The sequence below is a fragment of the Microcebus murinus genome, chromosome 11, assembly GCF_040939455.1.
Source record: "Microcebus murinus isolate Inina chromosome 11, M.murinus_Inina_mat1.0, whole genome shotgun sequence".
NCBI classification, from domain to species: Eukaryota; Metazoa; Chordata; class Mammalia; order Primates; family Cheirogaleidae; genus Microcebus; species Microcebus murinus.
Genome location: NC_134114.1, coordinates 10,840,357 through 10,855,237, shown reverse-complemented (window position 1 = coordinate 10,855,237; position 14,881 = coordinate 10,840,357). Strand labels below are relative to the sequence as shown.

The 14,881-nt window shown below is 43.9% G+C and overlaps 1 protein-coding gene across 5 annotated transcripts in view; it reads right to left on the bottom strand.

Moving 5' to 3' along the window:
• TRIO (trio Rho guanine nucleotide exchange factor) overlaps positions 1–14,881 on the bottom strand; it is a 339,933-nt gene that overhangs the window by 138,013 nt on the left and 187,039 nt on the right. For all 5 annotated transcript variants that reach the window (XR_012921664.1, XM_076007936.1, XM_076007937.1 and 2 more), the window contains one exon: positions 11,414–11,605. Coding sequence is in view for 4 of the 5 variants with exons in the window: in XM_076007936.1 (XP_075864051.1) it covers positions 11,414–11,605 (192 nt within the window). In the remaining variant the exon portion in view is untranslated. The remainder of the gene's footprint in view (positions 1–11,413; positions 11,606–14,881) is intronic.

Below are 14,881 nucleotides of genomic sequence, written 5' to 3'. Positions count from 1 at the left end.
TCTCAGGAGATAGTGCCAGTGTTCCCACAGCCTCTTGGCCTTTCCCGTAGGCTACCATTTTATTCCTTGAACTCTGCCGGCATGACATGACCTGGGGCTCCTTCGACACCAGCTCACGTTCCTTCCAAGATAGCCAGAGAACTGAACGCAATACCCGTATGATCCCACGGCAGCCAAAGAGCACGATGACTCCTTTCTTGGTCATGACAATTTGGGGGCACAACAATATTGTGGACTCTGTCACCTCACTTATGCAAAGTCATTTCTTTGTTAAATGCAAGCTATTGTCACCTATGTGGTCTTTATTCTGTTTTGATTCAAAACAGACTCTTATATTCAAACCTATGAATGAAATTTTCTGTGACAGATTTTGACTTATTACTGCTGAGATCTGCAGGGATCCTAATTCCATCATCCAACATATTTGACAGACACTGGTCTAGACTTTGGTAAGCATGTCTGCCACACCAATCCAGCCACCCACAGGCTTTCTGCAAGGGGACAGAGACCTGCAATGTGACAGTGGAAGTTTCCTCCGGCCCTGCTGACATCATCCACTAAATAACCCCCTACACGGACAGTCTCACTAGCAAGGGTTTTAATGCAGCAACAATGATTTCTGCTATGGCACTGATCTGTCCTCGCTTTGTGGGAATCTGTCCACTTTTAAGAGAAACAGCTCTCAACGCAAGGTTTTCAGGATGCCTCAATTTGGATGAGCAATCTCTCCAGATGTCACATGCAGACATAAAAGTTCTGAGCAGGTTAGGTGGAGTCAGTCTAAAGACTGCAGAGTCTCCTCCCCTACAGAAGGTGACACCAAGGGATAAACTAGTCTGTCCTGCAGGAGGTCCACCTGAGATGACTGTAACTGGCTCCATGAAAATATTTCAATGATTCCATATGTTTTCTATAATCTTCCCCATTAACTAACTACTTGACCTTTTGAGTTGTTTCCAAGAAATGGCAGATTTTCTGCAAGACAAAGGGGTTGAGATTCAGAAGGCCCCTGGGCAGACTTCCTGAAGCCAAGACTCACCCTCCTCCACAACATGCCCACAATGAAGGTGGACACCACGGCCAGCCCCAAGGCATGTGGCCCCTTCTTAGAAAGCCCATTATCTCCCTGAGTTAGAGAGATAGATTTGAGGCAGCTTTTCCTGTTCTCCCAACAAGACAACTTTCTTATTTAAAAAAGTCCTTTCTTCATTGACAATCCTCATTGCCTCAATAATTGTATCTTTGTGCGATGAGCAACTATACTGAAACCCACTTGCAGTTTCCATAACATGATGAGACCGTCATCTCCCATCACTACCTTCATCAGCAAGTCTGAGCCAATCAGGGCTCTAGACCAGAGGTGACTTCCTTGCCCACATACTGGGTATGAGTAATGTCCTACTATCAGAAATTTCTTCTTGGCATATTTACCTGGAGGTCAGTATGGAAGGAGGAGGAGAGTCTTGGTTCCACTGACCCTCCCTCACTTGATTCTTTTTCACAGCCTAATTCTGGTATCTGTACTAACAGGCAGCTTGTATTTTCCTATCAGTTTACAAAATAGATGTTTAAAGGCCTGGGCAAATGCCCACAGCATGCCCTTCATCAAACCAGAAACCTAGTAAAGAACGAAATAAAGTTAACATGCTCTAACTTGTTCCTGTACTAGTAGTTTGAAGAACGCCTCTAGAATTCTGCCTAGGATTAATCTCAACCTGAGCAATGAGCTGACGTCCACCTTCTTAAAAAAGCACAACGTGTTTTCGGTCTCTGGTGTCTCCTATTTCCCACAGTTCCTTGAAGACTGACATACCTAACTGAGTGGTCTAATTATCAAGTTCTTTTAGTACTCAGGGATCTAATTTGTCCTGGAATGGACTTGAACTCACTATAACTCTTTTCTTACAAAGCCTTCTCCCATTTTGGGTTCTGGCTTCCCCAGCCTGTCTGGAGAGCAGTCACCTTGAGAACGAGAAGGAAAGTGAGAGCTGACGATGTCTATTCCATCAACATCACGGGTGCCTAGCAGAAGCCCAACCCTTCTGTGATCTTCTGGTTCTAAATTTAAAGCTATATGGAGATATCTCAAAGCGATACAAGTGGATCTACCATTTGATCCAGCAATCCCACTACTGGGCATCTACCCAAAAGATCAAATGACACTCTACAAAAATGACACCTGCACTCGAATGTTTATAGCAACACAATTCACAATTGCAAAGCTGTGGAAATAATCCAAGTGCCCATCAATTCATGAGTGGATTAATAAAATGTGGCATATGTATACCATGGAGTACTATTCAACTTTAAGAAACAATGGTGATATATAGCACCTCTTGTATTTTCCTGGATAGAGCTGGAACCCATTCTACTGAGTGAAGTATCTCAAGAATGGAAAAACAAGCACCACATGTTCTCACGAGCAAATTGGTATTAACAGATCAACACCTAAGTGGACATATAGGAATAACATTTATCAGGTATTGGGCAGGTGGGAGGGGGGAGGAGAGGATGGGTATACATAAACACAGCAAGTAAGATGTGCAACGTTTGGGGGATGGACACACTTGAAGCTCTGACTCAAGGTGGAGGGAGACATGGGCAATATACGTAACGTTAACACTTGCACCCCCATAATAAGCTAAAATAAAATTTAAGAAAATAAAAAGGAGAGAAAACAAAAACTAAACTAAAAAAGCCTCATCAGTCTCTCCAAGCCTGGTTTATGTGGAACTTTTAAGCTGGCCTACTAAAATCCCAGCTAAGTATCAAAATAAGAATCAAGAATATTAAAGTGCCCTTTAAAAAGAAATTTAACAAGTAAACAGCACTACCATATGTATGTCCATTTTCAATGAAGCATTTTAAGACCGATAACATTGCATTTCCTGACTTGTGTTGAGGTTCCTCATCTTATTTATTAAGCAAGTCCTATCTATAAACAGCTAATTAGAGCAGACATTTACAGCTCTCCATTTAGAGGCAACCCTTCAACAAGAAACTAGAAAATTTGGAGTCTGGTAGATGGTCTTATACTTTCAATCCCCATTGTAACACTGAGTTACAAATGAGGGTAATACATTATTAGCTCATTCATCCAATAAACTCTACCACACGACTGTGATGTGTCAGGTATAGTGGAATGCCATATTATCTTCCACAATAACTTCTAATTTCCCTGTTGGAATAAAGATTTTCCCTACTTGAAAATATTGGTCCAGTATTAACAAACATAAAATTCATGAATTTAAACCACAGTTTAAATCATTCTATAGAAACTATGTTTTACATATATTATTTTGACAAAAGGACTTTCCTTTTAGATAATATCACAACATTACTCTTTTCCCACTGGCCAACACAAATGTTTTATATATATTTGGTGAAAAAATATCATTTATTTATTTTGAAGATTCTGCTGGGATCAATAGTGATGTGTACAAAATAATTTCTACCAATATGAATGGAACCCTGAGTATGGATTCTTTCTCACAGTCTACTCCACTCTGAGGGACCGAAGCTGGAGAAAGAACTGAGCTGAGTACATCCCACAAGAGGCTTTCTGTTTTGATCTTAAGAACAGGGTCAGCGTGAGGTGACTACTCTGAGGAAAGGCACCAGAAGTAGATTAGCGAGGCAGGGACCAGATGTGACCTTAGGTATTTATATCTTTGCATCTTACTTTAAAATCTGTATTATTTTGTCTTTATCAAGAAAGTTACAACAGGGGTAAGGACGAAGAAAGAACACTTACTGCAGCTTCTATAAGAAAAGCACTGTCAGGTGCTTTACACACGTAATTTCATTAGTCTCACATCTCTCAAACATTTGAGATTACTCCCATTTTGCAGTTGGGGGAGCTGAGGCAGGACAGAGTAACTTATCCCAGATCACTCAGTCATTCAGGGGACACGTCACGCTATAATATGCTTTCTCAATTTATTTTAATAAAGATTATATTTTCACAGAAAGAAAGCATAAATGACTAGATTAAATTTTTTTTTTTAAATTCCCACCATAAGATCACCTGTTTTTTTTTAAATCAGGGTGGCAAACTAGACACCACATCTGAACAAAGACATGGTGCCACACGAGGAGGGAGCAGCTGAGGGTCCAAGTCAAACCCAACCCTGGGCCACACAGGGCTGATGGCACAGCAGACGGTTCCAGGCTCGCAGTTTCCTCTTGCTTTCACTGCTTGTGGCTCTTTAATTGCTCATTTGTACCCACGTCAGATAAATCAATCCAGTGTGTAAGACTGCATATAGAGAAATCAATGCGCTAAGGAATGCCATCAAGGAATTTAACCTTAAACGCAAATTACTAAGATTTGATCGTATAGGATAAACTTTGCACCCTAAAATATCACAGTGTTGGACCTTAACCTTTCTCATTGACAAATTTATCAAAGCAATCCTGGACTTTGAGATGTTAAAAGTCAAAAGATCACTCACACATTTGTGGTGGTAGTGTGACATGGTACATGCAATCTGGAAAACAGTTTCTTTTAAAACTACACGTGCTTACCGGAGGATCCAGCAACTGCACTCTTGGGCATTAATCCCAAAGAAGTGAAAACTATGTTCAAGCACAAGCCTGAACAAGATTGTTCACGGATTCTCTTTTTGTAATAGTCAAAACCTGAAAACCACTCAAATGTCCTTCAATGGCTAAATGGCTAAACAAACATAATCTCACCATACCAAGAAACACTACTCAGCAATGAAGCAGAAAGAACTATTGATACATGCAAGAAAGTAGATGGAGCTCAAAGGAATTATGCTCAATAAAAAAAGGTAATCTCAAAAAGTTATATACTGTATGATTTCACTTATGTAACATTTTTGAAATAACCAAATAACAGAGAACAAGAGATCAGTGGCTGCCAGGGGTTAGAGATTGGGTAGGGACTGGGTATAGCTCTAAGGAGGCAGCAAAAGGGAGTCCTTTGGTTACGGAACAATTAATTCTGAATGATTCTGTATGTTGAAAGTGGTGGTGATTACACAAATCCATACATGATAAAACCACATAGAACTAAATACACATAATACACACTCACGCACATGAGTGCATGTAAACCTGGTAAAATGTGAGTAAGCTTCGTGGGCTGTGGCAGAGGTGGTTTCCTGGTTAGATAGGTTACTAAGGTTGTAAGGTTATGCAAGATGTCACCACTGGGGGAGGCTTTGTGAAGGTGCAAGGGAACTTCTTGGCCACTTCTCTTTTTTGGTAATTTTCTGTTAATCTACAATTATTTCAAAATAAAAAGTCAAAAAAAAAAAAAAAAAAAAAAGAAAAAAGCTGGGGAATATGTTTAAAGATATGACACCTATTTTTGCAAGTAAAGATGGTCCCTGACCTAAGATAGTTCAACTTATGATTTTTCAACTTCACGATGGGCTTATCAGGAGGAAACTCCATCGCAAGTTGAGGAGCATCTGGACTTAACGATGGTTCACCTTACGAATTTTCGACTTTATAATGGGTTTATTGGTTATTGAACACATTTTCCACTTACAGCGGATTTACTGGGATATAACCCCAACATAAGTCAAGGAACATTTGTATGTATAAGTGGGATATAAATAGGAATGAAGGAAATTAAAAAAGCAAGTCATTTTAGAAAATATAGACAAGTGACTCATCAGGAAAATTACTTCTGGGAAGGCTAAAGAAAAGGTTTGGAAACTGGGAACCAAATTTTACAGAAGTCTGCACAACAGGAGGAGGAATCAAATGCTCAGCAGAGGCTGGGGTAATTAGGGAAACAAGGACAGTGGCCTGTGGCCTACAGAGTCATTTCCATGCAAAGTGTGAGGCCTCCTGGGAAAGCCCCGAGGAGGAGGCTGGGCCTGCTAGGTTAACAGGCTAACAGCCACTGGAGGACAGCTAGTCTATGCAAGGAGAACTGTGTACCTTTAGTCAGTTTTCCTGTTTTAGTTTAACCACCAGAAGCCAGATAAAATCTGCAGCTCCACAAGGTAAAGAAGAGGAAAGAAATCTGTGCCCTTTAAGCAGCGGTTGCTTCAGAAAGCACTAGGTAAGTTTTCAACATACTCCTGGAACAAACTGGATGAGGATCAAGGCAGCTCCAAGATACACACCAAGCACACCAAGATGCAGAGCATACCCGTTTCCCCACACCCCTCCCCGACTCCAGCACCCTCCCAACTCCAGCGCAAGGCTCTCTCCCCAGGCTCCCCTCCAAAAGCACTGGCCTGAGCATAAAGAAGTCTGCAGGCTCAATCCTTAGGCATAGAAAGGAAGCCAGACTGCTATGCTGCAACAAAAAAACCTCCAGGTGGTTAGGAGGCCTTTATTTTTGACTTCTGAATAAAATGAAAGGTTCCTCTTTTCCCAGGCATTACTCAAAAGAAAACCTTGTCCCAGTTCAGTGTGTAAGTTTGCAGAAACAGAACCAAGAGGCTTCTTTACTTAACCCACCAAGAATCACAGCCCAATTCAAATGGGAATGATCTTTCCTGGGAAACCATGGCTTCAGGGAACAAAATTCAATGCAAGGCCACTCAATCGATTCCAGAAACAAACTCTGGTGGAGAGCTCAATGCCACCACCTGGTTGCCTCAAATAACCCACAAATATCAAGTGTAATTATCAGTTAGCTCAGGACCTAATTTTGAGAATGAAGTTGAATGAGTATGAATGGATGAAAATAGTTACGCTTTTGCTATATTTGAAAATAGAAATATCATTCAATCACTAAATCTATCATTAAATCTCAGAATGATGTGCTAGAAATAGACATCATTTATCACACAAACTTTTACTGAGTATCTGCCAGCTCTGGGAAGTAGGCTAACTAGTGAGAACAAAGATAACGTGAGACATGGCCCTGGGCTTCAAGGAACTTAAAGTCTATCAAAAGAAAGGAATAAACAAATGTCTAAAATGTGTGACACACACAAAAGCAGAAGTGCGTTGTTCCTTTGGTCACTCACTTTGGTGTCATCTCCTTGCACGTTGCAGTTGGCTGTGGACACACTTGGGAATGAGTAAAAAGTGAGCGAATGAATGAATGAACAGTGAAAATGGATTCACAAGGAAAGAGGGACAGTAAATAGAGGACAAACAGTGGGAGAATTATACACACAGCTGATGTGAACCAATGCTACCAGTGACCAAAGGGAATATGCCGAAGGGGCCTGAGAGGTGGAGGGCAAGAGGAAGAAGGATAAAAATCCTCCCCAAGTTTATGTTAGGCCAGCCATATTCCTTTTAAATATTTAAAACAAACAAACAAAAAAAACACAGGCCAAAACACCAGTCTGTAAGCCTTCTGAAAGGAGATTAAGCATCTCATGATTCTTTTTAGAGGAAACGGGGTCCTGGAATACTTCTAAATCTGGTTTGAGTGGGAAACTGAGGATGACATTGCTATCAACCACGTGCTGCATCCAACCTCAAGGGAGAAAATATGTGCCCTGTGTGTGAAGACATTTCCCTTTCCACTCTTCCCAGGAACAGCATTCCCTGTTCCGCCCTCCATGGTAACAGAGGTCAGGGGTATCTGTCTGCAGCATCTAAGGGCCAGACTTCCAACCACGACCCTCTGCCAGGTGGGATTCTTAGAGATTCCTGAGCTAACGCTGAGCACACATCAGCTTGCCCTGGCACCTTCTTAAAGTGAGTTGTTATATCACCTTGGTATTGCTTGTTCATCAGAGAGCCAGAAATGTACTGCAAAAAAGAGAGGGTGCCAACTACACTCTGGATGAAGTGAGAAACACAACCGTGCAGAACACCTGGCAGCGAGGAAGGTTAACTTGTATGGCGGACAGCCCTTGACAGGTAACTTCTAAAAAGCTCCATGAATTTGCCTAAATGAAAAAGACAAGCTGCTTTTTCTGTCTTCCGCTATGTAATTTTAAGTGGTATGACATGCTTGAGAAAAACTCATTTACATAATATATTTTAGCAATTTTTTCATTTATCTAATATGTTAATACATTCAGTTACTTAAAGCAAACACCTAAAAAGTATGATATCCTCCTCTTGGCTCGTGTCTCACTATTAATTTTGTTTTAAACTCATTAAACTGGTTCTAAGTTTCAAAACACAACAACTGAAGAAACTGTTCTTTCCTGCATAAAACCTACCAAATATTCCTGGGGGTTTTAGGGCTTTCATGCAGTACAGAGAAAGAACACGGAAGAGAATTTGGGGGCTGGTCAGGAAAAGATAAGTCTACTGAGAAAATGGCTGGGGCTAAAAATGAAGTCCAAGCACATGAAGGGAAGAACCGGGCGGCATTCCAGCCTACGGGCAGCTTCCCTGAATGTCTGTGCTCAGACTTCCACCAGCACGTGTGCACGTCCCACTACGCACTTCCAACGGGGCTCCGAATCGCTCCTTGGTTCCAGGTCACTAGAGTCACACACATTTAAGCAGCAGCAAATCAGGGTAAACATACCATACTAGTTTTTCCACTACTATGATAACTTTTCTTTTCTTTCTTTCTTTCTATTTATTTATATATTTTTTGAGACAGGGTCTTGCTCTCTTGCCTGGGCAGTGGCACAATCACAGCTCACAGCAACCTCAAATTCTTGGGCTCAAGCGATCCTCCTGCCTCAGCCCCCTGAGCAGCTGGGACTACAGGTGTGGGCCACCCTGCCTGGCTAAATTTTCTATTTTTTGTAGAGACGGGTTCTCACTATGTTGCTTAGGCTGGTCTCGAACTCTTGGCCTCAAGCGATCTTCTCTGCCTCGGCTTCCCAAAGCACTGGGATTACAGGCGTGTGCCTGTCTTGTGATAACCTTTCATATGAAAAGGAAAGGATGAATGCACTGAAAATTCCCCAATTGTAAATGTGAACCACTTAACCTGATTTATGGTTAACCACTTAACCATTTAACCTGACCTTAAAATTGATTTAAGGTCTCCTTAGTTTACAAACTCATAGATACCCCAAGTTCCTACAGTGTAAGTCAATGAAAACAAAATGTATTTTCATTTTAAAATAATTTCCAAGCCTGATGACAATATAAACTCCATGTGGAATTCTTTTACTATGATAATTTTCCTTAAAAAATGCTGTTGATATCACAAAAACCAATAAACCCAAATGGAGTCTGTGGAGAACAGCTTTTGCAAAATGCTTTCCTTCAGGGCCTGCTTTTTGACAACTATCACATAGTGGAAGAGATTGTGATCTAAATCATAAACACTACTTCATGGAAAGAGTTTTGTGTCTTAAAAGGAAGTTAAATCCTGACCTTAGACTGCTAAGCTCCTAAAGAATATTGCTCGGCACCTGGCTCCAGAATGTGCTACAGGTGCGAGGCTGTCTGCCCTGTGCCCCTTTCTCTCCATTTGGTTTGACGGCTGCTGCCCAGCTGCCGGCCACCCTCCCTTCCTCTCCCATGACACCTGTGGCATCCAGGGCAATGGCACCCTGTGGCCTGAGTGAGGAACCCACAGACTGGACGTTCCTGCCAGGCCCTGGCCCTCTGGCGGGTCCAGGCTGCTCTGTGCTCCTGGCCTGTTTTCCGCCTATGTCACTGCTTAATGAACTAAGGCACAGCATGCTCTTATACACCAATCACCTTTAACCTGCTCCCTCCCTCTCAGCAAGGGTATAAAAATACAGAGAAGCTAAATACTAACACTAACAGTAAACAGAGAGCAGCATACAACCTAATAGGGCATGACAAGTGCTGTAACGGGCGTGGAGGGAGAGCTCGAGAAGGTGCTGGAAAGAGCGGCTAACTCTGCCTGGGGAAGAGAAGGGAGGCAGCAAGTCGCAGTCTCAAAGGTGTCAGAGGGAACCTCAGAAATCTGGGGACACTGTTGAGGGAGAGAGGAGCTGGGAGAGGAGGATGCAGTACAAGATGGGGCCGGAAGGAAAAATATGGTCCAGACTGGATGTGGGGACATTCGGGCTGGCCCCAGGTACAAGAAGGATCACTGATGTTGAAAAGCAGGGAAATGATCTAGTAAAATTTACATTTTAGAAAAACAACTCTGGCAGCAGTGCTGCAGGGAGGCTGGCGCAAGGAGACGCCAGAGGCAGGGAGCGCAGAAGTGACCATGGCTCGGCTCAGGATGAGTGAGGAGCTCACAGCCTAGTGCTACGTGCATCGATAACCAGAAACTGCCGCGGAAGAATGTCCAATTAACATGTCTCCTTGGAAAAAATAGCCTCTTTGTAAATATTTTCAAGTCCTTTTTCGGTTATGGCATTATTAAGAGCAGGCAAGGATGCTACTTTTGCCAGGTTTCTATTCTGACCATCACAGGCCCGCCAAGCACCAGCCCCTCTGCAGAACGGAGCTCTGGCTGCCAGCCCAGGCAGGGCTGAGCACAAACTCTTGAGGTTCCAGCAGCTAGGTAAATACTCTCCCCACACTCTCTTCATGGACGCACAGAGTTTCAGAGGGAAGGGAGCGTGGTTTTCCTGTAGTCCAAACAGTCAAGTTCCAAGTGACTTGACTGAGGACTAACTGCCCAAGATCCATAACTGGTGGTGGAGTTCCTCTCCTTTAAGTTCATATATTGGTTCCTGATCTCTGGTGCCTTTAAACAAGGCAATCCAGGCCTTACGATCTCCCATTTTTCATCAGTAGTCCTATATATCATAACATACTGTGATCCTTCCTGAAGCAGGTAATTTTTTCTCGTTAAACAGAAATAAGATGCAGTATGGTGACATCCTTACTCAATCTGTAGTCACCCTGAGAACTTTAATTTTTAGTATAATTCCTTTTTTTCTTCAACAGCTACACAGTAGTTTCCTCAATGTAACATTATATGATTTCCGTCATGAATAACATATATACGCAAGGTATAATTAATACCTACCTATTTTTCACACACATTATCTCTTATCATGAGATAAATTTATTAACAAAAGCATACCTATGACATTAGTTTTAAAATTATTCATACCATGTTGGTTTTGGTTGATTTAAACTCAATATTACATAATACTCACTTTTATTAGTATCTGAGAGTAGCCTCATCTAATCAGGCAGCAATCTTGACTGTAGCTGCATGACAGGCCAACACACAGAAAGGAAACCCAACAGGTCTGACCAATAATGTGCAGGTCCTCTATTTATACGAAATGGACTTGCTCTGTCTCCTTCCAAGGTTGAAGGATCTCGTTCAGTCCCTTGTTTTCCCTGCTCACCTCCAGATCCACACCTCTCCCCTGCCATGCCAACCCTCATGAGTTTTCTCTTTACAGACACCCCCAGGACAGGCAGCCAGACAAGGCCAGCACACATCCAGCTCTTCCTTGTCCACAAAGACGCGCGGGGCACTAGAGAGCTACACCTCATAACTTGTCATCTTTTGTCCACTTCCTCCTAGTATGACCACACTCAAATTTCTTCCAAAGAGTTCAAAGACCCCTCCAGCCCAAGGGTTACGTTCCTGATGCCTCACCTCTTTTACGTGGGTGTGAAAGGACACTGACATGTCCAGCAGGATCTTTCGCTGCTCAACACGCCGAACGAAATCTTGTATCCGGTCTTCAAGCTGATGGGCAGCCTGGTAAATCTCTTCTGGGTCACATTCCCCAGTCTGAGCCAGCTGTTCTGCCGCTTCTAGTAATTTATCCGCATTGGTGTATGTGTTCTGCACAAGGGAACATCGGAGAAACAGAAGGTGAATAAAAAGCAAACCAGCCAGGCTGGGAGCCATGATATACAGCAGCACAGAGGCAATTTGTGACATTTTTGATCACTTACATAAATCAAGCAGAAAATATGATGGGGAGAGATGATTTTAGGATTTCTATATGGCAGCTTTTCCCAATATTGTTTGAAATTGCTAAACATTGAACCTCATGGCAAAGCACTTGCATCTGAACGAGTGGCAGGGCACCTGCAGGCAGTTGCTGCTGTCTCATGACTCAGAAAGGACTTCCAGAATTCTGCCCGGGTGGAGCCAGGAGACAGCCCATAGCCACAAATGCCTGCTTCACTTCTTCTCCCAGTTTTATGACACAGTGGAGAGTTCCAGTTCTGTGTCTCTCAGTAGGACATATTTGCTTTATAATCCCCAAGTGCAAGTTAAATGCTAACTTCCAAACAGCTGTAAACTGCTGTCCCTCTTCACGTGTTTCTAACTTACTGGTAATTCTGTGCTCATCTTTCTACCTAAGGCTACACGTTTTTTGAGAAAAAGGAAGTAACTATACAGAAAAGCACCCAGAGTACTTTTAAAGAGTTGAAAGCTAAGTGTAAACGTGGTTAGAACACTCTGAAAAATACTCTAATTCTAAATGAATTCGAGGCTGTAAATGGGTTCCTCAAAGAAACAGGTCTGCTACAGCCAGACGCACCGCAGGCAGCTGTAGTGAGGGGTTCGCTGAGAGGCCGGAGGATGCCAGTGCAGGACAAGAACAGACTCCGGGCCCTCGGGAGCAGGCCCAGGAAGTCCGCTTTTGGCTCCCTTGAGAAACAAGTTGAGCCCTTCATCCTCAAACAGTTCCGTCCTCAAGCTGAGCAGGGAAGGTATCTCAGCAGTGAGGGTGCAAGGTGGCGCACAGGTAAGGGTCCCGGAGGAGCGACAAGGGTGGCTTCCACTTTGGGAGACTGGTTACATCCAAGGGGATTTAATAATCAAGTCAGCACATTAGGAATAATGGGAGCCAGGTTTCCTTTCTGAGTGAAGGGAGTTACGAGTATAGAAAACGAGAAAACATGAGTTAACCCCTAGCACCAGGCAGAAATCAGAGGTTTAGGTGTGAATACATAGTTTTCCACAGACAGATGTGAACATGTGTGTGTGTGTGTGTACACATGCACTCACACGCCTCCCTCTCCCGTGCACCGTCTGGAGGAGGGCCAGGGAGCAGCAATAGCCCAACAGCAATAAGCATACTCAGTGCCAGAATCTGGCTGCTGAACACCATTCTCCTCTGAAAGGAACCAGGGCTCCTTGGAGAAACGGCTGATTGCAGGGTTGGGGCGGGGATAAAGGACAACATGAGCCTGAAACATCTTTTGCACCCGAAAGTAAGGATGTGCTCGGGGGCAACATGCTCAGGTAGGGCACAGATGCTGGCCTGAGGAGGCTCCTGCCAGCCAAGCCAGGGACGATCTGAGCATGAGAGTAATCGACTCTGACAGTCTCAGAGTGCCACCCACCAAATACCATGAAATCACAAGTCCACACGGACAGAAACAAATAACACTGGGCGAGGAACCAGATATCACAGAATTCCAAGCACCTCCCACAGAGTGCCTATCAATTCCAATGGGGGAAGACTGACTTTACAGTGGAGAAGACTGGCAGACACCACTCCAGCCCAGAGGCCAAAGTAAACATCACATAGGGACAAGTTAAGACCATGCACCACCTGAGGGAGGCCATGAGGAGGATGTGGCATCACCCTGTGATACTCCTGCCCAAGACACATCACCCAAATCTGGTCATGAGAAAACACCAGACAAACCCAAGGTGAGGCACAACCTCCAAACCACAGGCCAGCAATCTTTCCAAGTGTCAGGTCACAAAATCAAGGAAAAAACAAACAACTGCTCCAGGCTTAAGGACACTAAGAGGTGTGACAGTGAAGTGTCACAGGTGATTCTAAACTGGATCCTTTTTACAAAGGTCAGTATGGTGTCTGCAGGTTACACAGGGTGTCAATGTTAGTTTCCTGATTTTGATGGTGGTATTTTGGCTGTATAGGAAAATGTCATTCCTTGGGAGGAAATACACTCCAAAGTAAACAGTTCAGGGAGAAATGTGGGGGGGGGGGGACTATCTCATCCAGGCCCGTCTCTCCTGAAGCTGGGGCTCAGCACACCCAGCAACAGTAGACCCTCCTTGTGACAGTCAGCCCTTACCACTAGGGGTCCACTAGGGAGGTTCTGCCTGCATTCTGCCCACAAAGATCCTCTGACCATCAGAGGCTGCACGTACAAGTGACTCTTCCAGGGATGACAGGTTCGAGGTCCTCACTTACCCCCAGCTGAGCGGCCCCTGGGAGCCATGGTCTGCATCTCCAAGGCAGGTGCGCTAGGGCCTCAGTGCAGGATAAAGCTACAGGGCAGCAAGCTGTATGCAGAACACAGAACACTGCACACGTGCTTCTGAAAAGTCCTGCTTTCTTACTGATCATCACTACAGCTTTGAGATCATTTACCTCTCCTGTTTGACAAGTGGGTTTTCAGATGATGATGCCTCCCAACAGCTAAACATTACATTTCTGAAAGCTTTTCCACTTCTTTGCTAGCAGGCAGAGACATTTTTTAGACATCTGGGACACTAAACAGCAATCATTTCTCCCAGGTCTCATCTTACATGCAAAGAAAACAGGGAGCACAAAAGGTTCAGGGGCTGTGAGGGTCAGCACTCGTGTCCCTGGAGCCCCTGGCCAGGCCTCCCCAGGAACAGGACCTTCCTGGGCCCTCTAGCAACGGGAGATCAGAGAGTCTCTTGTGCTAATATAAACCATACTGATCAGAAATGCTACCTTTTGAGCACTTACTCTGTGCCTCACAACAGTTCTGTGATGTGGATACTGTTTTATTCCCACATCACAAGTGAGGAAACTGAGGCACAAAAAGGTGAAGTAACTTATCCAAGTCAGTCAGTGGAGCTGGGACTGTCGAAACCACGAACGTCCAGACCAGGCCAGGCTTCCTCTCACAAGGAGACATTCGCTCACGGGACTCAAAGGAGGCAGGGAGTCAGAGACGGAGCAAGTTTTACAGTCCAAAGAGCCTGGACTTCTCTTCCACTCGCTGTCCTGTCCTGACCTGTCCTCTGAGGCCTCTCACTATGGCCCATTTCTTTATCTGTGGGCTAGGGGTCATCCCTGCTGTGGGGATTAAAGGAGATAATACAAGGGCCTGGCCAGGGCCTGAGACTGACTAGTTTCCTCTTTTTCTTGAGAAG